At 43.7% G+C, this 23,322-nt stretch overlaps 1 protein-coding gene across 6 annotated transcripts in view; it reads left to right on the top strand.

The window, feature by feature from the left end:
• Nucleotides 1-2,253: 2,253 nt before the first annotated feature.
• The window catches only part of prdm15 (PR domain containing 15), an 82,416-nt gene continuing 61,347 nt past the window's right edge, over nucleotides 2,254-23,322 (top strand). For 5 of the 6 annotated variants that reach the window (XM_068041223.1, XM_068041225.1, XM_068041227.1 and 2 more), the window contains exons 1-4: nucleotides 2,254-2,377; nucleotides 16,387-16,478; nucleotides 20,001-20,043; nucleotides 22,749-22,842. In XM_068041223.1, coding sequence (XP_067897324.1) covers nucleotides 16,422-16,478; nucleotides 20,001-20,043; nucleotides 22,749-22,842 — 194 coding nt within the window. In that variant the 5' untranslated portion in view covers nucleotides 2,254-2,377; nucleotides 16,387-16,421. The remainder of the gene's footprint in view (nucleotides 2,378-16,386; nucleotides 16,479-20,000; nucleotides 20,044-22,748; nucleotides 22,843-23,322) is intronic. The other variant, XM_068041228.1, reaches the window with a different exon arrangement.

The raw sequence follows: 23,322 nt of genomic DNA, 5'->3' as shown, positions 1-23,322 counted from the left end.
CTGCTTATGATGCTGCACTAGTTGTCCAGATGGAAGACTTGCTCAAAAGGCTCACGGATTGTCTGTTCCATGCCTGTGTCATGTTCTTCCTCACCATCAGTGTCAAAAAAACTGTAGTTCTGGGACACGTTGTTATGTCTCCGCCTGTGATCAGACTCAACAACACACCACTGGAAGCAGTCAGCAAATTCTGCTACCTTGGATCTATGGTGACAGACAACCTGGCTCTTGATGAAGAGTTCAGCACATGCATTGGAAATGCAGCCACCAAATTTGGCCGATTAACAAAACGGGCATGGAAAAACAACAACCTGACCCACAGGACCAAGATGCTTATCTACAAGGCCTATATCGTCAGCACATTGCTGTATGGAAGAAAAGCCTGGACAACGTACACCTACCAAGAAAAAAGGCTCAATAACTTCCATGATGAAAGCAAACTACTGCGGATGCTGGAAATCTGAAATAAAAACAGAAAATCCTGGAAATACTCAGCAGGTCTGGCAGCATCTGTGGAGAGAGAAGCAGAGTTAATGTTTCAGGTCTGTGACCTTTCATCAGGGTTACATTTCTAACTTTTCTCAGTTCTGATGAACTCTGCTGATGCCTTGTTTGCAGGGCTGGCGTCCGATTTGGAGCTTCTGAAACCACCTGTCGTTGTAGTGATAAATTCCTGCCCGCAGCTGGTGTTGCCATTTACATTGATCTTCAGCTGGTTTCCCACTTGTGATTGATGTTCCAGAATTGGCTTGTTCAGCCATCAAAAGAAGTGCAGCAGATGATCTCGCCTCACCTGACCAAAGTTCTGAGGCTGCATTCCCATCATCTCTCACAGGTGGAAGGATGCCAATCAAAACCAAAAATCATCTAACCTAACAGTTCCCTTCACTATCTTAAGTTAAAGTAGGATTCCCTTACAGAAAAGTCTGAAAGCCACTGTCTTCCAATCATTTAAAAGCCAGTTGGATGCTGTGATGAGGATAATCCAAAGTATGTGATGAAAGGTCATCAACCTGAAACGTTAACTTTGTTTCTCTCACCACAAATGCTGCATGAACCACTGAGAATTTTCCAGCATTTTCTCTTTTTGTTTCAGATATCCAGTATCTGTAGAATATTGCTTTTGTTTCAGCTTCTTTCCATCACAACCACCCCTCCCCCACCCTGGATGAATTAAGATTGGCAGGACTACATTTTCCCATCATCCTTCAGTGCCCTCAAAGGCAACACTTCCATCATGTGCCTTGCCTCAGGTAGCGAAGGGAAAGAAGTTTCTGACGCTGGTTCGAAGCGGGAGACAAGAATCATCGCGATCTGAATCTCTAAATTCCTCCTTTCCTCCTCCCTGCCCCCACAAAAAAAGTCAAGGACAGTGAGCCTAGGTTGGGTGGGGGCACAAGAGCTGGAGAAGTGGCCAGCTGCTTTAATAGGAATAAAGCAGGGCCTGGGGATTTAGGTGCACAACTTGTTGCGGGTGGCAGGGCAGGTTGAGAAAGCGGTTAGTAAGGCATACGGGATCCTGGGCTTTATAAATAGAGGCATGGAGTACAAAAGTAAGGAAATTATGATGAAGCTTCATAAAATACTGGTTTGGCCTCAATTCTGGTAACCACACTTTAGAAAGAATGGGAAAGCATTAGAGAGCATGGAGAAAAGATTGACGAGAATGGTTCCAGGGATGAGGAACTTCAGTTATGTGGATATGTTGGAGAAGCTGGGACTATTCTCCTTCGAGAAAAGAAGGTTGAAAGGACATTTGTTAGAGGTGTTCAAAATCATGAGGGGTCTAGGCAGAGTAAATAGGGAGAAACTGTTCCCAGTGGTGGAAGGGTCCAGAACCAGAGGACACACCTATGAGGTCAACAGCAAAAGAACCAAAGGTGAAATAACCTGTTTATGCAGCGAGTGGTTAGGATCTGGAATGCACTGCCTGAGAGTGTGGTAGAGACAGATTCAATCGAGGCTTTCAGAAGAGAACTGGATAATTATCTGAAGAGAAAAAATTTGCAGGGAAAAGGTGAGGGGGTAGTGAGACTAGACTCTTGCAGAGAGCCAGCACAGCCCCAACAGGCCAAATAACCTCCTTCAGTGCTATAACCATTCTCTGATTCAAATAACAAGGTGTATATCCGGGGCGAATGACGGGAGTTGTAGTCCGCTGGTCCGCCCTGTCCAGCTTGGCAGGTGGAGGGAAAGACCACAATTCCCAGCAGGCAGCTGGGCAAGCGGCTTCCGCTCCTGCGCAATGGGGCGGGAGCGGATTGGAACCCGGAGTCAGGATTCGCGAGACTCGAACCTGCAAAATTGTAAAGCGAGAGAGAGAGAGAGAGAAAAAAGCGGGGGGCAAAACCCGGCGCGGCCCGGGCCCCGGAGGGAGGTATGTGCTGCAAGCCTTCAGTCTGAGCAGAGGCGAACGCCGGGGGTCGAGGGGGAGGCTGTGTGGCACGGAAGTGCGGGGGTAAACTCGAAGCGAAGAGGTTGCAATTTGCGGTGGTAACATTTTGGAACGTTGCAGCGGGATCAATACAATGTTTCCATTCCGGCCGCCATTCCGCCTGTTCTTTGTTACAATGTTGCACATGGATCGCTCTTAAAACCCGGCTTAAAATAGGCAGCGTCCGCATGGATCGGCAGGGGAGCTGCGACAAAACAAGCAGCACCTTGCAACCAAACCCAGAAAACAAATGCAAACAAATCTACTCCACATAACCTAGAAACTCCCATTTCCTTCAACAGACCTGCTCTCCCAGGGAGAAATCAGCAGCAGCAATAACAATAATATTGGGCAGTGTTTATTAATCTCAGCTCCACAAATATTTTATATCAAAGACACTGCTGGGTCACTTCCCATCAAAAAAAAATATTAATCTAATTGGGATTTTTTTTCCAGATTTCTTGATTCTTGCAATTTAAAAAAAAAATGTGGCTAGCTTGAGTGTGCCGAATGTCAATGTTTGCAATCTTACTGAATTGATCACAGAGTTATTGATATGTTTTCGTGAAGGGGTGGCGGTGGTGAATGAAAATGCTGTGTATAATGTGGGAGATGTAGGCATGAGCTGTTCTGGGGGAGGAGCTGTGGTCGTGATTAGACTAAAGGTCTGGACAGTGTAGAATGTTGGCTCTGTCATCTTAAAAAGGAGGAACAACTGTAACTGTAAACCCATTCAGATTTGAGGTGGTGTGTTTATTTTTCCACAGTGAGAGCTCTTGAGAGGAATGAGACTCAAATGGATCTTGGTTAGGTTGGATAACCCTGACAAATTTCACCAAGCCTTTTATCTAGGCCTCAGTAACTGCTACAAGTGATTCATTAAGTCCTCTGTGATATTTTGGAATTACCAAAAGAACTATTTATTTAAGCCAGTGGTTGTGGAAGGTCAACGGTGTTGGTACAGATAGATTCAGGACTATTTGTATACATCAATATTACATAGTTTTATGTAGTTTATCCTTGCTTGCTGCAGTATTGGAATCATGCAGGCCTGTCTTCTATTACTTGTTTGACGATGCAACTGATTCATGCAAGGTTTAAATGTGCAAGTTATTTTGGCACACTTCATTTTGAAATATGAGCCAACGTATTGGGAAAATGACTTGGCCTTTGCGTCAACACAAACTTCATGCAGAATTATAGGTCAGATGCGAAGGTCAGACAATTTGACTTCTGGCGAGTGATGTGGGACCACCTGAAGGAGGTAGTCTCACATCAGGCTTTGCACTTAGTTATAAATAGAATTTACACAACAGGAGCTTTTAAATGCCACGTTTGGTCTGTTAGATTACTTGGGAGGTTGTTGAACTAAATTTTTACATTTATATAGTGCCTTTCTTCACCTCTGGATGTTTCAAAACACTTTACAACTGACAAAGAACTTTTGGAGTGTATTCATTGTTGTAATGTAGGAAACGCAATAACCAATTTGCTCAAAGCAAATTTCCACAAACAACGCTGAAATAAATGGCCAGATCATCTGTTTTTCCACAAACAACACTGAAATAAATGACCAGATCATCTATTTTAAAGTGATGGTTGTGGGATAAATATTGACCAGGGTAATAGGAGAAGATAGGCATTTGGGAACAGGAGTAGACCATTTAGCCCCAGAGCCTGTTTCACCATTCAGTGAGATCATGGCTGATTTGCAATCTGACTCCCATATATTTTTGCCTCATATTTAAAATTAAAAATTGATCTGGCATCAATTGCCATTTGCGGAAGAGAGTTCCAAACTTCTACCAACTTTTGTGTGCAGAAGTGTTTACTAATTTCAGCACCGAAAGGTCTGCCTCTAATTTTTAGACTAGCCCCCTAAACTTAGACTTGCCAGCCAGCGGAAACAGTTTCTATCTGTTCCCCTTAATATCTTGAAAGCTTTGATTAAATCACCCTTTAACCTTCTAAATTCTCGGGAATACGGCCCTTGTTTGTGTAATCTCTCCTCATAATTTAACCTTTGGAGTCCAGATATCATTCTGGCAAATTTATGCTGCACTTCATCCGTGGCCAGCATATTCTTCCTAAAATGTGGTGCCCAGAACTGCTCTCAGTGCTCCAGGTGTGGTCTAACCTGGGCTTTCTATAGCTGATCCATGACTTCTATCCCTCGTATTCTATTTTCTAGATAAAAAAGGCCAACATTCTATTAGCCTTTTTGATATTTTTTATAACTGTTCATGACATTTTAAAGATTTATTTCCATGGATCCCCAAGTCTCTTTGGAGCTCCACCTTTTCGAGCTTTTCATTAAATAGAAGGTACTCAGAAATATCTTTTTTAGGTATAAAGTGGGTGACTTCATTTGCCACAGTTTGGCCCATTCACTTAATCGATTAATACTCTTTGTAATTTTATACTTGTGTCTACACTGCTTACAATGTCACCTATTTTTGTGCCATTGGCAAATTGGATATGTCTTTCTATCCCGTCATCTAAATTATTAATAAATATAGTGAATATTTGAGGCCTTAATACAGATCCCTGTGGGACACCGCAGGTCACATCCTATCAATTAGAGTACTTGCGGATTTTCCCTACCCTCTGTCTTCTGCTGCTCAGCCAATTTCCTAACCAGGTCAATAATTTGCCTTCAGTTTCAGGAGCTTCCACTTTAGCTAACAGTCTGTTATGAGGGAATTCATCAAATGCCTTCTGGAAATTCATTTAAGTGACATCCATAGACATTCCTCTATCCACTACTTTAGTCACCTGTTCCAGAAATTCAGTCAGGTTCATCAGGCATGACCTACCCTTTTCAAATCCATGCTGACTCTCTAATAAGCTGAAAATTTTCAAGGTATTTAGTCAGTCTATCCTTAATAATAGACTCAAATAATTTCCTGACAAAGATGTTAGACTAGCTGGTCTATAATACCCTGGTTTCCCGCTCTTACCTTCCTTAAATAGCAGAGTGACATGCACAATTTTCCAATCTAAAGGGCCAGTTCCTGTATTGAGAGAAGTTAGGAAGATTACAGTTAGAATGTTTTTTTATAAAGATACAGCACTGAATCAGGCCCTTCGGCCCACCGAGTCTGTGCCGACCATCAACCACCCATTTATACTAATCCTACACTAATTTCATATTCCTGCCACATCCCCACCTGTCCCTATATTTTCCCTACCACCTACCTATACTAGGGGCAATTTATAATGGCCAATTTACCTATCAACCTGCAAGTCTTTGGCATGTGGGAGGAAACCGGAGCACCCGGAGGAAACCCACGCAGACACAGGGAGAACTTGCAAACTCCAGACAGGCAGTACCCGGAATTGAACCCGGGTCGCTGGAGCTGTGAGGCTGCGGTGCTAACCACTGCGCCACTGTGCCGCCCTTCTCATGTACTTTCTTTAAAACCCTGTTTGGAAACCATCTGGATTTGGGGATTTGTCGCTCTTTAGTTCTACTATTTTCTTCATTACTGTTATTTTGCTTGCGTTAAGTTTGGCTACTGCTGCCCCTATGCCTCTCAGTCAGATAGTTGTGGGTTCAAGTTTCACTCCAGGACTTGAGCACAAAAATTAAGGTTGACACTCTATTGCAGTACTGAGGGAGTACTGCACTGTCTTTTGGATGAAACGTTAACTGAGGTCCCGGTCTGCCCTCTCTGGACGTAAAAGATCCCATTTCAAAGAAGAACAGGGGAGTATCCGCAGTATCCTGGCAGATATTCAACTCTCAATCAACATCAGAGAAACAAAATACCTGATCATTATCACATTGCTGTTTGTGGGAGTTTGCTGTGTGTAAATTGGCTGCTGTGTTTCCTATGTTACAACAGTGGCTACGCTTAAAAAGTACTTCATTGGCTTGAAAGTACTTTGAGACCTCCTGCGGTTGTGAAAGGCGCTATATGAATGCAATTATTTGTTTTTATTGTAAGCATTTTTTGTGTTGATTTTGATCCCTTGCAAATTTCCTTTCATACTCCCTTTTTGTAACTTTTACTCCTTTTGTTCTTTGCTGCTCTTTGTATCTTTCCCATTTACTAGGATCTGTGCTTTTTGTGCATTCTTATGTTTTTTCTTTGTTTTATGCTGTCTATTACCCCATGTTTTTTTTGGCAAATCGAGTTCTTGCCCCTTAGGAGTGAAAACTGGTTCTGTATCACACTAAGTTATGTTTTGAGCACCTCCCACTGATGTGCTGTCATTTTACCCCTTACAGATTTGTCCAGTTTACTGTGCACAGTCACTGTCCCATCACATTGAAGTCAATCTTAACTAAACCTAGAATCTTAGTAGCTGAGAACAGAAGAAATAAAGCAGGAGTAGGGCACATAGCCCCTCGAACCTGCTCCGCCATTCAGTAAGATCATGGCTGATCTTTGACCTCATCTCCACTTTCCTGCCCGATTCTCATATCCTTTGATTCTACGAGAATTCAAAAATCCATTTATCTCAGTCTTGAATGCATCCACAGCCTTCTGGGGTAGAGAATTCCAAAGATTCACAACACTCTGAGTGAAGAAACTCCTCCTCATCTCAGTCTTAAATGAACAACTCCTTATCCTGAAACTATGTCCCTGTGTTCTAGACTTTCCAGCCAGGGGAAACAGCCACTCATGATCTACCCTGTCAAGGCCCTTCAGGATCTTGTATATTTCAAAAAGATCTTACATTTCTTCTAAACTCCAAAGTGTATCAGACTAACCTACTCATAAGATAACACTGTCATCCAAGGAACCAATCTAGTGAACCTTCGCTGTACCACCTCTTAAGCAGGTATATTCTTCCTTAAATATGGAGACCAAGACAGTCCACAGTACTCCATGTGTGGTCTGACCAAAGCCCTGTACAATTATAGCAAGACTTTCTCATTCTTGTACTCTTAACCCCCCCCCCCCCCACTCCCCGCTTGAAATAAAGGCCAACATACCATTTGCTTTCCTAATTGTTTGCTATACCTGCATGCTAACCTTCTGTAATAAAAGCAAAATACTGCGGATGCTGGAAATCTGAAATAAAAACAAGAAATGCTGGAACCACTCAGCAGGTCTGGCAGCATCTGTGGAAAGAGAAGCAGAGTTAACGTTTCGGGTCAGTGACCCGAAACGTTAACTCTGCTTCTCTTTCCACAGATGCTGCCAGACCTGCTGAGTGGTTCCAGCATTTCATGCTAACCTTCTGTGTTTCTTCTAGGACGACACCCAAATCTCTCTGAACACCAGCATTTAAAAGTTTCTCACCATTTAAAGAAATTACTAATCTTCCTGCCAAAGTGAATAACCTCATGTAATACTCCATCTGCCACCTTATTTTGCAGTCAGTTAACCTGTCTACACCCCTTTGCAGCCTCTTTTTGTTCTCCCTACAGCTTACTGTTGAACCTAGCATATGTACTGTCAGCAAACTTGGATACGTTACTCTCAGTCCCTTCATCTAAGTCGTTAATATAGATGGTAAATTGCTGAGGCGCCAGCACTGATCTTTACAGGACCCCAATCATCCTCACATTTCTCCCTTGATAGCACGGGGCTGTATTTTGCAGTGTACTGGCAAGTCTCGCTACTGGGGTGAAACTGGGAAGGACCCTGCTTCGATGGGTGGCAGGACTGGTGGCGGCATATTGCCAGTGGCAGCAATTAATTGGCTGCCACCGGGGCCACCATCCAATTAAGGGCGGTGGCCTGCCCCCAAGAATGGTGGCCATTTCTGAGGCTGCAGCTCCCAGGGAGAGGGTGGCTTAATGGCGGGGCACCCTTAGAGAGTTGAGGTCGGTTGGGGGAAGCCAGGGCCTGCGGCGTGGGTGGTGTCGTGGAGCTCCAGTGGCGCCATTGCCATGAGGCCAGACACTGCCGCCGGGAGGCCCCTCTGTGAGCCATGGCATGCCCAAAAAGGAGGGCCTCCCTGGAGCCTGCTGGGAGGCTTGGAAGTGGCCCTTAATTAGCCACTTAAATAAGGGCGGCGCAGTGGTTAGCACCGCAGCCTCACAGCTCCAGCGACCTGGGTACTGCCTGTGTGGAGTTTTCAAGTTCTCCCTGTGTCTGCGTGGGTTTCCTCCGGGTGCTCCGGTTTCCTCCCACATGCCAAAGACTTGCTGGTTGATAGGTTAATTGGCCATTATAAATTGCCCCTAGTATTATAGTTAGGTTGGAGGGAAATATAGGGACAGGTGGGGATGTGGCAGGAATATGGAATTAGTGTAGGATTAGTATAAATGGGTGGTTGATGGTCGGCACAGACTCGGTGGGCCGAAGGGCCTGTTTCAGTGCTGTATCTCTAAACTAAACTAAACTAAATGGCTCAATTGGTCACCTGGTGGGCAGCTGAGCCGCCAACTTTCCCGTCGCTGGCAATATTTCTTGGCAGTGGGAAGACATCAGGCTTCCCTCCTGACACTTTCCCCTGCCATTTTGCCAGCCCTCCCATCTTCCAAACCTGTCGCCAATGGGCTGGGAAAATTCAGCCCACTATGTTGAACCTGATCATATGATTGCTGTTGGATAAATGTTCACGCACCGTTAGGCTGCTAACTAAATCTGGTACATCACTCATTACTAAATCTAATATGGCATTCTCCCTGTTGGTTCGAGAACATATTGTTGCCAAAAACTATCCGGACACACTCAAGAAATTCATTACCTTTCTGACATGTGCTAGTCTGCTTATCCCAATCTATATAAAAGTTAAAATCCCCCATTAAAACCACTCTGCCTTTACTACATGCTTGCTAATCTCTGCATTTGTACAATCTACAGCTTGACAGCTGCCATCAGGGGGTCTATTCACAACTCCCATTACAGTCTTAATTCCTTTTCTATTTCTTAGTCATAGAGTCATACAGCACAGAAACAGGCCCTTCGGTCCATCGTGTCTGTGCCGGCCATCAAGCACCTAACTATTCTAGTCCCATTTTCCAGCGCTTGGCCCTTAGCCTTGTGTGCTGTGGGGTTTCTACCCATAATGTCTCCACTGCCTGCTTACCTCTCATATCATCTCTTACCATTGAAGTAATCTCATCCTTAATTATTAAAAATACTCCTCCCACTCTACCATTTTTTTCTCTGCTTCTTGTAGACTTATAACTTGGTATATTTAGTTCCCAGTCCTAACCGTCTTGCAGCCATGTCTCAGTTATGGCTACCATGTCATACCCTCCAAGTTAAATTTGTGTATTCCTTCGACTCTGTCCGTTTGTATAAAGAACACATATTTGGGCCACACGTCCTTACTTGTCAGTCTGCTCTGATGTTTTACTCACATGTTTCTCAATTCTCTCTCCTGGTTTAATTATTTTACATCTTTTAGTTTTCCCTTCACCTGTAGTGCCTAAAGCACAATTTTTGAGTGTTACTCTATTCTCTTTCCTTTTGTTTTTTTTCCGGACTATTATTTACATTACCTTGCCCACCTGAGCCCTCTTCGACTGCCCGCACTCCCCCCTCCCCCAAACCACCCATCTACTAGTTTAAAAGTCCTTGTGACTGTCCTATTTATCCTTTCCTCTAGGAAACTGGCCTTAGCCCAGTTCAGGAGGAATTCATCTCATGGTACGGTTCCTTCCTGTCCCAATACTAGTGCCAGTGTCCCATGAAATGGAACCCCTCTTTCCCACACCACTCGTTCAGCCACCTGTTCACCTCTCTAATCTGCCTATCCCTATGCCAATTTGCATGTGGCTTGGATAACAATCTAGAGATTATAACCCTTGAAGTCCTGCCCCACAGTTTAGCTTCTATTCCTGGTACTGACCAAACAAAACTTCTTGCCTACTCTTCCCTATGTTGTTGATCCCAACGTAGATCACAATGATTGGTCCTCCACTCCCTCTCTAATATCCTTTCAAGCCAATATGAATGCTCCTCACCCTATCACAAGGCAGGCACATACCATGTAGGAATCTCGATCCTGCTTACTAAGGATGCTATCTTTCCCCCTAATTATTAAATCCCCTACAATTAAATACCCACACTACACTTCCCCTCCTCCTTTCCCTTGGACAGCCTTCTGCTCCAAGGAGCCATGGTGCGCATCCTGGCTGTCCTTCCGACACATTGGTTAGTTTGGGTTCTACCAGGACTACTTGGCTCCAGACCTTGTTACAGTCTTGGTCCAAACATGGCCAAAAGAGCTGAATTCCAGAAGTGAGGTGAGAGTGACTGCCCTTGACATCAAGGCAGCATTTGAGTGTGATATCAAGGAGCGCTAGTAAAATTGAAGTCAATGGTAATTGGGAAAACTCTCTGTTGGCTAGAGTCATACCTAGCACAAAGGAAGATGGCTGTGGTTATTGGAGGCCAAACATCTTAGCTCCAGGACATCGCTGCAGGAGTTCCTCTGAACAGTATCCTCAGCCCAACTATCTTCAATTGTTTCAATGACCTTCCTTCCAACAGAAGGTCAGAAGTAGAGATGTTCGCCAATTGCATAGTGTTCAGTTCTATTTGCAACTCTTCAGATAATGAAGCAGTCTCTGCTCGCATACAGCAAGACCTGGACAACGTTGAATCTTGTGTTGATAAGTGGCAAGAAACATTTACGCCACATAAAAGCCAGGCAATGATCATCTCCAACAAGAGAGAATCTAACCATCTCCCCTTGACATTCAATGACATTACCAGCACTGAATCCCCACCATCAACATCCTGGAGTTCACTATTGACCAAAAATATAGTTGCACCAGCCACATGTAAACGGTGGCTACAAAAACAGGTCAATGGCTGTGAATTCTGTATAGAGTAACTCACTTCCTGACTCTCCAAAGCCTGTCCATTATCTACAAGGCACAAGTCAGGAGTGTGATGGAATACTGTCCACTTGCCTGGATGAGAGCATCTCCAACAACACTCGAGAAGCTCCAAGACAAAGCAGCCTGCTTGATCGGCACACTGTCTGCCACCTTAAACAGTCGTTCTCTCCGCCACTGACGCACAGTGGCAGCAGTGTGTACCGTCTACAAAATGCACTGCAGTAACTCGCCAATGCTTCTTCAACAGCATCTTCCAAACCCGTGACCTCTACCACCTAGAAGAACAAGGGCAGCAGATGTATGGACCTACCACCATCCATGAGTTGCCCTCCAAGCCACACACCATCCTAACTTGAAATATATTTCTGTTCCTTCACTGTCACTGGGTCAAAATGCTGGAACTCCCTCCCTAACAGCACTGTGGATATACTGACACCTCATGGATGCTGTGCTTCAAGAAGATGGCTCACCTCCCGAGGTCAGTTAGGCATGGGAAATAAATGCCGGCCATGTCAACGATTCTCAAATTCCATGAACAAAGAAAAGAAAGTCTTTATCTTGATCCTCACAGATAGCAATTACATTGTACTTGTTGGATAGGATCAGTTTCTGTAGATCTTTGTTACTCTGCAGACTAACAGTCGTACCAAAACAGTTCTGAAACTGCCCCTGCTGAGGTTTGCAATAAATTGTCGAGATACATCTCGCCCTTGTGTGTTGGAATGTCTCCAAATTGCACTCCAGCTCAATGACTCTGATCTGGAGAGATTTGAGACAGAGACATTTGCTGCAGATGTGTTCGCTCGGAACAATCTCACTGTCCACAAAGTTTGACATACTGTAGTTCAGTCGCACAAGCTGCTCTGTCATATCTTTGTTTATTTATATTATTTTTTTCTTTTTCTACATACTAACTTGCATTAAGCATTAAAACACTGGATAAAAATTCTAAATACTTACTGCCTCAAGCTTACAAGAACCAGTACAATTGGAGGCAAAATGTCACACCTTCCTCTCCCGCGTCCCACTGAAATTCCTACTCTCACCGAATTTTACACTCTGTTTATGCTGCACTCCGTTTACGGCCACTCTGCCATTTTACTTCTACCTCAGCAGGCAGGCAGGGGCCTTGGTTTAAATTCTCATATTAATGTCAGAGATCCTGTCTCTGCAGTATTTCCTCCATGCTGCACTGAAGTGTCAGACTATTATGTGCTCAAGTCTCTGGAGTGGATCTTGAACCCACAACCTTCTGACTCGGATGAAAGAGTGTTACCAACTGAGACACGGCTGATGCTAAATTTTAGTTGCCTGTTAGCATTAGCCGTGTAGGGATGAGGAGATGACGCTGTAACTCCGCATTGCCAACTCGCACCATACTAAAGCAGATACCAGTCTTGCACCAGTACCTGTAATTGGGGGAATTAGCTTGATGCACTGCAGTCGTGTCCTGCCTATTTCCAAGTTGTGAGCTGTGATTTGCTACTATAATTGTTAAAAAAATCCAGGAGGTAGTGGAAGTGTTGGTTTCTAAGAGATAAGTCACTTGGACCATAGAATTGTATAGTGCAGATGGCAGCCATTTGGCCCATTGAGTTTGTTCTGGCTCACAAAAAGAGCAATCCACTGCGCTTTGCCCTACTCTTTCACATCCCTAATAACAGACAACATGAATCATTTTTCACCGCTGTTTCTGATAAGGCATTTTGTGTCTAATAACCCTTGCAAAACAAAAAAATTCTCTTCAACACCCCTTGTTATTCTTTTGGTGATAATCTTAAATGTATCCTCTGAACTAGTGACTCATTGACCAGTGAAAATAATTAATTTTGAGCACCTCTATCAGATTCACTCCTAACCTTCTTTGTTCTAATGAAAGGAACTCCAGTTTCTTTTGGTTGCCCTTGTAATAAAGTCTCCTCATCCCTGTAACTTTACCCACTTCGTAATCTTCACCTCTCCTAAGGTACGGAGTGCAAAATCTGACAAGAGTATTTTAACTTCAGCGTAAGCAGTGACATGCTTCGCATTTAGTTCTCCAACCCACTCCCACTCTGACCTCTCTGCCCTTGGCCTGCGACACTGTTCTAATGAAGCTCAGTAGAAGCTGGAGGAACATTTTGTCTTTTGATTAGGCACTTTACAGCTTTCTGGACTCAAACGCTGAGTTCAACCACTCATAAACACTGCTCCTATTTTTTCAGACAGCAAGTGCTGATAAGGAGTCTGCTGTTGCCATTTACTGTTCCTCTCGACCCAGCTTTTGTTTCTTTACTTGTCCCATTACCATCCACTTTTGCTTCGCAGGATCATTCATTTTATCATTTAATTGCTCTGCCTTCCCTTTTGTTCTTTCCCCCTCCCCTATTTTCTTGCCTCTGTACTTACCTAAAATCTGTGACATTTCTAACTTTTTCCAGTTCTGATGAAATGCCATCAACCTGAAATGCTAACTCTGTTTCTCTCTCCACAGATGCAGCCTGACCTGCTGAGTATTTCCAGCAGTTTCAATTTTTGCTATATGTTTAGCATTACCACTTTGCTTGACAGTGTGTATTCTTTATTTAAAAAACCTAGGATCCCCCATATGCTTTTTATCCTCCATATAGTATAGCAACACTCTAAAGACGATTGCTCCATTCTTTTTGATGATGAATTTCACGTTTCTCTAATGTTGCCAACGTAGAATGAGATTTGAGGACAGGTTACACTGATTAGGCTTGTACTTCCTTGAGTATAGAAGATTAAAGTGTGATCTAATTAAGATATTTAGGATGATTAAAGATTTGATAGGGTAGATAGAGAGAAATTATTTCCTCTGGTTACATTAGCTACCCTCCAATCTGTAGGAACCGTTCCAGAGTCTATGGAATCGTGGAAGCTGACCACCAATGCATCCACTATTATTTCCTCTAACTCCTTCTTGAAAACATTCAATGTTTTGGCCTCGACTGCTTTCTGTGGTAGCTAATTCCACAGGCTCACCACTCTCTGGGTGAAGAAATTTCTCGTCATCTCAGTCCTGAAAGGTTTACCCCGTATCCTTAGACTATGACCCCTGATTCTGGACACCCCCAACATCGGGAACATCGTTCCTGCACCTGCCCTGTCAAGTCATATTAGAATTTTATAGGTTTCTATGAGATCCCCCCTCACTCTTCTGAACTCCAGCGAATATAATCCTAACCGACTCAATCTCTCCACGTACGTCAGTCCCGCCATCCCAGGAATCAGTCTGGTAAACCTTCGCTGCACTCCCTCTACAACAAGAACGTCCTTTCTCACATAAGGAGACCAAAACTGCACACAATATTCCAGGTGTGGCCTCACCGAGACCCTGTATAATTGCAGCAAGACATCCCTGCTTCTGTATTCAAATCCTCTCACAATGAAGGCCAATATACCATTTGCCTTTTTTACCACCTGTTGCACCTGCATGCTTACCTGCAGCGACTGGTGTGCGAGAACACCCAGGTCTCACTGCATATTCCCCTCTCTCAGTTTATAGCCATTCAGACAATAATCTGCCTTTTTGTTTTTGCTACCAAAGTGGATAACCTCACATTTATCCACGTTATACTGCATCTGCCATGCATTTGCCCATTCACTCAACTTGTCCAAATCACCCTGAAGCCTCTGCATCCTCCTCACAACTCACCCTCCCACCCAGTTTTGTATCATCTGCAAATTTGGAGATATTACATTTAGTTCCCTCATCTAAATTATTAATGTATATTGTGAATAGCTGGGGTCCTAGCACTGATCCCTGCGGTACCCACCCCTGGTCACTACCTGCCATTCGGAAAAAGACCCATTTATCCCTACTGTTTATTTCCTGTCCGCCAACCAATTTTCTATCCATGCGCTTTAATTTTACATGCTAATCTCTTATGTGGGATTTTGTTGAAAGCCTTCTGAAAGTCCAGATAAACCACATCCACTGGCTCCCCCTCATCAAAGTTACTAGTTACATCCTCAAAGAATTCCAGTAGATTTGTCAATCATGATTTCCCTTTCGTAAATCCATGCTGACTCTGTCCGATTCTATCACTGTTCTCCAAGTGGTCTGCTATAAAATCTTTGATAATGGACTCTAGAATTTTCCCCACTATTGACGTCAGGCTGACTGGTCTATAATTCCATGCTTTCTCTCTACCCTGTTTAAATAGTGGGGTTACATTAGCTACCCTCCAATCTGTAGGAACCGTTCCAGAGTCTATGGAATCTTGGAAGATGACCACCAATGCATCCACTATTTCTAGGGCCACTTCCTTAAGTACTCTGGGATGCATACCATCAGGCCCTGGGGATTTATCGGCCTTCAATCCCATCAATTTCCCCAACACCATTTCTCTACTAATACTGATTTTTTTTCAGTTCCTCTCTCACTAAGCCCTATGTTCCCCAACATTTCTGGTATGATATTTGTGTCCTCCTTTGTGAAGACAGAACCAAAGTATGCATTTAGTTGGTCAGCCATTTCTTTATTCCCCATAATAAATTCCCCTGTTCCTGACTGTAAGGGACCTACTTTTGTCTTCACCAATCTTTTTCTCTTCACATACCTATAGAAAGTTTTACAGTCAGTTTTTATATTCCCCGCAAGCTTGCTCTCGTACTCTATTTTCCCCTTCTTAATCAATCCCTTGGTCCTCCTTTGCTGAATTCTAAACTGCTCCCACTCCTCAGGTCTGTTGTTTTTCCTGGCAAGTTTATATGCCTCTTCCTTGGATCTAATGCTATCTCTAATTCCCCTCAAGAATAAGGAGGCTTAAATAACATCATAGCTAGGTTGTTCGGGGGTTGATGTCAGAAAGCACTTTTGTACACATTTAGTGGAAGTCTGGAACTCTTGCTCAGAACTGTTGACCTTTGGGTCATCTGCCCCAAGAACTCCTGATGAGGCTTCGTGTCAAGTTTTGTTTGATAATCACTTCTGTGAAGCAGCCTGTGATGTTTTACTCAGTTAAAGAGCTGTATGAATATAAGTTGTTGCTGCTCCCTGAATAAATGCATTGGATATGGTAGACTGAAAGCAGTATGAGTGAGTCTATATGTACACTACAGAATGTAGGATATCAGTTTCCGCCACACAAAAGAAACATGAGGAAGGCCTTTGTAAGTCATCGCAGAACATGCACGAAATATATTAAAAGGGGTATAGGATTTAGAATATGTAATCTTTATGTTTTAGATAAAAATTGAAACAAGAAATACCGGAAACCTGAAATGAAGACAGAAAATGCTGCAAATGCAGAGCAGGTCCTTGATAATCTGAAAGAGAAAGTAAGTTTACCATTTCAGGTGGGACACATTATGTCTGAAATAGGGGAAGCATCCAACAGGCTGTCCCTAATAGGTATCCAGATCCCAGTCGTGAAATGATAATGGTTCTTGCTCACTGTGGCCTGCTATGTGTTCTTTCTTTCTTCTCCCATCTCAAGTTTTCTCTAATTTCCTGACATTTGGGAGTGGAGTCACATTGGTAGTCCAATATACTGTATCTAATTACTAAAACCTCCCGTTTAATGTCTCCATCCAGTATTCTGCTTGCTGGTTACATGCTTCGATGAAATGCATAAATTAAAAGGGGCAGACAGACCCTCTGTTTAAGAGTCAGACAGGATTTTTCTGAACACTTGCCACAGACCTTTTTGTGGTTTTAACTGGCTGATTTTTCCCTTTCCCTCCAGAAGACAAAAACAAGTACTTGATCCATGGCTGCTTGTTCCCAAGTGACTATTTTTTCTGTGTAAGCCTAGAGTTGTATTTCATGTATTTAATAAAGAGCACCATCACAGCCAAGCCCATTTCTATCCTGCTGCTCCTGCAAGATTGTGGACCGAGATGTGAGATAGTTGAGCACAGAGACAGACCAGGGGCCTTGTTGGCTTTCTCTGCAAGACTTGTCTAATCAGCGACTAAAGCCACTGAGCAATTGTCAATGAGGGGGAAGGAGTCTTCAATACCTGCGTGTACCTGGGCACTGAGTGGATGAAACCAGCAGTCTGTACCTAATCTTGCATCCTTTGGCTACCTATGGGCTGTTTTTTTCCCCCCAGTGAAGATATAAAGAAAAGCCTTAAATGCTGTAAATCTGGAATAGAAATGGATAATGGCCTGGTGGAAGATCTTAGCATAAAGATTATCACTTTCTCTCTTTACAGCTGCATTTATTTTTCTTTTTTTCCCAGAATTTCTACCTTTTTTACACAACGCTTCTTTATTCTCTTAATATTTGAGCTGCACAGTGTGAACAGTATTTCAATTGGGAGCACCCTTGCCACTGAGACAGCAGGTAGTGAAATCCAGTGCGACCCCAGAAATTGAACACAAAATCTTGGCTGAGACTCCAGTGCAGTACTGCGAAAGTGCTGCACTGTGGGATGAGACTGTAAACTGAGGCCCTGTCTGCCCTCTCAGGCAGATGTAAAAGGTCCCATGGCACTATTACAAAGAAGAACAGGAGAGCTCTCCCTGTTGTCATGGCCAATATTTAACCCCAATTAATATCACTGAAACAGATTGCCTAGTCATTATCTCATTGTTTGTGGGACCTTTCTGTGTGCAAATTGGCTGCCGTGCTTCCTACAACAGTGACTACATTTCAAAAGTGCTTAACTGGCTGTACAGCACTTTGGGACGTCCTGAGGTCAGGAAAGGTGCTATATAAATGCAAGTTCTGTTGCTTCCTGAGCTCTGTTCAGATCAGGTACTTTTATCGATGGTTACTTGGTGAGGTGGGTTCTGGGTTTCACCATCATCCAGAGCATAACTTTACAAACTGGGTTCTCTGAATCCTAGAGGGGCTATGAGGCATTCTCCGGGTTTCCCAGGGCCATCAAATTTCTATCCATCTGTCATGAGATTTTGTATTTTCTGTATATTCATGTACTAACATGATTTCTCGCGTGTTATGGCTGTTGCTACTAAGCATGCGCTCAGCCATAGTGGCACGGTTTTCTGCTTCCAGTTGGGGAAGGTGGTGTCTTACTAACTTGATTGAGTTTTTTGAGGAAGTAACAAGGAGGATTGATGAGGGTAGTGCAGTGGATGTGGTCTACATGGATTTTAGTAAGGCATTTGACAAGGTCCTGCATGGCAGACTGGTCAGTAAAATTAAAGCCCATGGGATACAGGGGAATGTGGCAGGTTGGATCCAGAATTGGCTCAGTGACAGGAAACAAAGGGTAGTAGTCGACATAAAAACAAGAAATGCTGGAACCACTCAGCAGGTCTGGCAGCATCTGTGAAAAGAGAAGCAGAGTTAACGTTTCGGGTCAGTGACCCTTCTTCGGAACGGGTAGTAGTCGACAGATGTTTTTGGAATGGAAAGCAGTTTCCACTGGTGTTCCACAGGGCTCAGTGTTGGGTCCCTTGCTGTTTGTGCTATATATTAATGATTTGGACTTAAATGTGGGAGGCATGATTGGGAAATTTGCTGATGACACAAAATTGGCCATGTAGTTAATTGTGAAGAGATAGCTGTAGACTCCAGAATGATATCAAAGGTTTGGTTGAGTGGGTGGAAAAGTGGCAAATGGAATTCAATCCAGATAAGTGTGAGGTAATGCATTTAGGGAAGGCAAACAAAGCAAGGGAATACACAATAAATGGGAGGATATTGAGAGGGGTAGAAGAAGTGAGATACCTTGGAGTGCATGTCCACAGGTCCCTGAAGATGGCAGGACAGGTAGATAGAGTGGTGAAGAAGGCATATGGAATGCTTTCCTTTATTGGCTGAGGTATAGAATACAAAAGCAGGAATGTGATGCTGGAACTGTATAAAATGTTGGTTAGGCCACAGCTGGAGTATTGCATACAGTTCTGGTCACCACATTACAGGAAGGACATAATTGCTCTGGGGAGAGTACAGAGGAGATTTACAAGTATGTTGCCAGGGCTTGAAAATTGCAGCTATGAGGAAAGATTGGATCGGCTAGGGTTGTTTTCTGCAGAACAGAGGAGGCTGAGGGGTGACTTAATTGAGCTGTATAAAATTATGAGGGACCGGTTTCCCCTAGCGGAGAGGTCAATTACCAGGGGGCACAGATTTAAGGTGATTGATAGAAGGATTAGAGAGGACCTGAGGAAAATCATTTTCATCCAGAGAGTGGTGGATTTCTGGAATTCGCTGCCAGGATTGGTGGTGGAGGCAGAAACCCTCAATTCTTTTAAAAGGTACCTGGACATGTACAGGAAGTGCTGTAACCTGCAAGGCTGTGGACCAGGTGCTGGAAGGTGGGATTAGATTGGGCGGCTAGTTTTTTTCGGCCAGCACAGACACGATGGGCTGAATGGCCACTTTCTGTGCTCTAATTGTTCTCTGGTTCTAGCATCTTTTGGAAATTAGGATGTGGGATTCCAAGATTGCAGCAGTGTTTGCTAGGAATTCCCGGAATTGATATTTGCAGTGAGTGTGCCAGCATTAGTAGGATTGAGGGTTACCAGGAGAGTGCCAATATTTTCAGGGTGGAGGTCGTGGTCTGTAGGACTGTGCCGGTATTTGCAGGATCTCCCCTACAGAGCATCAGTATTTCTAGGGTGAGGGATTGGCAGGGGTGTTCTAGAGGACCATGGTAATATTTGCAGGATGCCCTCACTCGTGTATCAGTATTTGTGGCGGGGGTTGAGGGTAGTGCCAAGGGTGGTCTAGAGGTCCGTGTCGATATTTGGAGGGGCTCCTCAGCTGCTTGCTAGTATTTTCAGGGGCTTTGGGAATGTGTCAATATGTATGTTGGTTCCATACACACAAAAAGTTTCAAAAAAAAATTGCCCTGGGTAACTCTCGAATTTTTGTTCTCACAGATCCAGATGGCTGGAGATGGCACAGATGAGAGATTGTTTGTCTGTAAGTAATCAAACACTTGTGGATGAGCATACAAAATTGTTTTGCTTTCCAAATAAGCACGGAGTTCGTAAAGGTCTGTTGCTGGAAAGTTCTGGCAAGCATACTCTGAATGATCTGTGTGATGTGCACTGCTAATGCAACTTAATGGATGAGGTAATCAAGTTTAGATTAGATTAGAGATACAGCACTGAAACAGGCCCTTCGGCCCACCGAGTCTGTGCCGAACATCAACCACCCATTTATACTAATCCTACACTAATCCCATATTCCTACCAAACATCCCCACCTGTCCCTACACTTCCCTACCACCTACCTACACTAGTGACAATTTATAATGGCCAATTTACCTATCAACCTGCAAGTCTTTTGGCTTGTGGGAGGAAACCGGAGCACCCGGAGAAAACCCACGCAGACACAGGGAGAACTTGCAAACTCCACACAGGCAGTACCCGGAATCGAACCCGGGTCCCTGGAGCTGTGAGGCTGCGGTGCTAACCACTGCGCCACTGTGCCGCCCTAAACCATCATTTATCTCCTCCTGCCCCTGTGAACCATTTTATGCTCCCCCTGAGCACAGGGTGTGTGATGGTGGGGGTGCGGCTTGACCTTCTGTAATGTGGGACTTCTGCAAATTACAATCTTACCACTGTGTCTGGACTAATCGAATGGAATTTGAGAATATTATCATTTAAAAAAGTACTAGAGAAAGCTTGTTGGAGTAGTGGTTTAGACCTCGGTTCAATCCTATAGGTTTTTATCCTGTAAATCATGGATAAAAGTCCTCTCTGTCCACTGGCTGCTAGTTTCTCGCGGGAAACGAGTTTAGACAGCTGTGATTCAGCTCCTAGTGGACATGAGCATACGGCACAAACCTGTCACTAACCTGACGCCAGCAATCAACCTCAGTCAGAGAGAGACGAGATGGAGGTGGGGGAGAAAGTCGTGCTGCTGCTCTTCCGAGGGTAAAGCTTGAGACATGTTGTTCAGGCAGAGTTAAGGCAGCTTTCCTCTGCATTTGGCTGCACGGTACCTGACCTGGCAGCGCTAATGGCTGATGCTGAGTGAGAGAAAGGAAGAATTTCATTCTCAGCGTCCTCCCTTACTTTGAGGAACACAAAAAAAACTCGCAATTTAAAAAATACAGTTTTGGTCGTCTCATCGAAGGGAGGATATACTTGCCATAAAGGGAGTGCAACGGAGGTTTGACAGACTAATCCCTGGGATGGCAGGATTGTCTTGTGAGGAGACATTGCAGAAACTGGGCCTGTATTCTCTAGAGTTTTGAAGAATGAGAGGTGATCTCATTGAAACTTACAAAATTCTTACAGGGCGTGACAGGGTGGATGTGGATAGGATGTTTCCCCTGGCTGGTGAGTCTAGTACAAGGGAACACAGTCTCAGAATAAGGGGCAGGTCATTTAATACTGAGATGAGGAGGAGGAATTTCTTCACTCACAGGGTGGTGAATCTGTTAAATTCTCTACCCCAGAGGGCTGTGGAAGCTCAGTCGTTGAGCATGTTCAAGACGTGATCTGTTTGAATGGCAGAGCAGGCTTGATGGGCCGAATGGCCTACTCCTGCTCCTATTTCCTACGTTCCTATAACTGAAAAATATCACTGTCGACAAGTCGCCCAACAGAGATGAATGGTCAAGATGAAAGACCATGACATTGGGATGTAAGGCAGCCTGGCTCAGGTAGTAGCATTCTCAGCCCTGTTACAGTGCAACAGTAACTACCCTTCCAAGAAATACTTCATTACCTGTAAAGTGTTTTGGGACATCCTGTGTCACGAAAGGTGCTATATCAATGCAAGTCTTTTGTGATCAGAGGGTTTTGGGTTCAAGCCCCGCTGCGGGACATGAGCACATAATGCTGCACTGAACAGTTTACGTTAAATGGCAGATCTCAACATTTCTCTTTCAACCAGCACTGCCAAAAAAAAATGAACTGGTTATTTACGTCTGACAGACTTTGTGCGTAGAATGAGCATCTGAGGGACTTTGTGTTGTTGAATGTGAAGTGACCTGAAACATCTATGATAGATTTTCTTCAAAATTGATGATTGCCTCAAAAACAGAGTTTCCCTGAGTGGAAACTATTCCAACTAGGTTATGAGTAGAGTAACCTAGAGGTCAGCATTGGGACTGCCCTGTTACACATTTGTGGATTATATATAGATGACAGATATTCCAGGTTTGCAGGTGGGTTTAAAACTAGAGAGGAATTAAAAAGCAAGGAGCAATGTAGCAGATTGGGAAGGATTTGGCTTTTTAATGAAATTCGGTCAGTAGATTGTAAATCATGACTGGTATCTCTCTGAAACCTTGTGCCACATCCAAACTCCTAACTCTTGCGTGAAACTGGCATAATTGTTAGTGAAAAATTATTATACAAAATTATAAATTTCAACTAAAACATGTGCAAAGAGGCCTAATTGGGAAAGTGACGGGTTGCTGAAAACAGATCATTTGCGTTGTGTAACTTGCTCCTGATTGTTCCACGTGAGTTACAGAGCATGTAGGTCACTCCTTCTCAGTGTGATCCATCAGTGTCCTGTGCAACTAATGGATCAAGGGGGCTGGGGGCGGAGGGGGGACTCCCATCTGACCCAATAACGTTCAGAAATTTGTTGGATAGATTGAATGCTCCAGTGATTTGGATGAATGAATATTCGGAGAGCATCATCTCTTCCTTTATTCGCAGGGTGTGACGACTGTGGGGAGTACCATGACTCGGAGTGCCCAGAGCTTGGTCCGCTGGTGACAGTCAGCGATTCTTTCATTTTGAGCAGAGCGCGGTAAGAAACATAAATATTTGTGAAATGAAAATCAAACAGCAAACATCTGTTTTTAAAATGAAAGTCAGTTTTTTTTCCCCACATGTACTCCAGTGTATTATAACATGTTAGTTCATCGAGAATACCATGGTTTTCAATGAATTTTTTTTATCGACTGTCTAAGTCCCAACAGAACCTCAATCTGATCCCATCTCTGCCCAGTCCTAGTCTTTGTTTCTGTCTTGTTTTATAATTTGGAAAAGCATTCTTTAGCATCTTGGGACAAGTATCAATTTTAGACTTCTGATAACAAATCTTGAGGCAAATGCTGGGCTACCATTTTATTGAGGCAGGGGGTGGTGGCGGTGCAGAACTCTAGGGTCCTTGTTGGCTGGTCTGTGGAAAATCTGGGGAGGATTTATACACATTATACAAATGGACTTTGAGATTTTTATTTGCCAGCAGAGAAAAGGTTAAAGTACGCAGTGTAATTTCTGTTGA

Source organism: Heterodontus francisci, chromosome 10 (genome assembly GCF_036365525.1).
Source record: "Heterodontus francisci isolate sHetFra1 chromosome 10, sHetFra1.hap1, whole genome shotgun sequence".
In the NCBI taxonomy this organism is placed as follows: domain Eukaryota; kingdom Metazoa; phylum Chordata; class Chondrichthyes; order Heterodontiformes; family Heterodontidae; genus Heterodontus; species Heterodontus francisci.
This window is presented reverse-complemented; position numbering and strand designations above follow the sequence as displayed.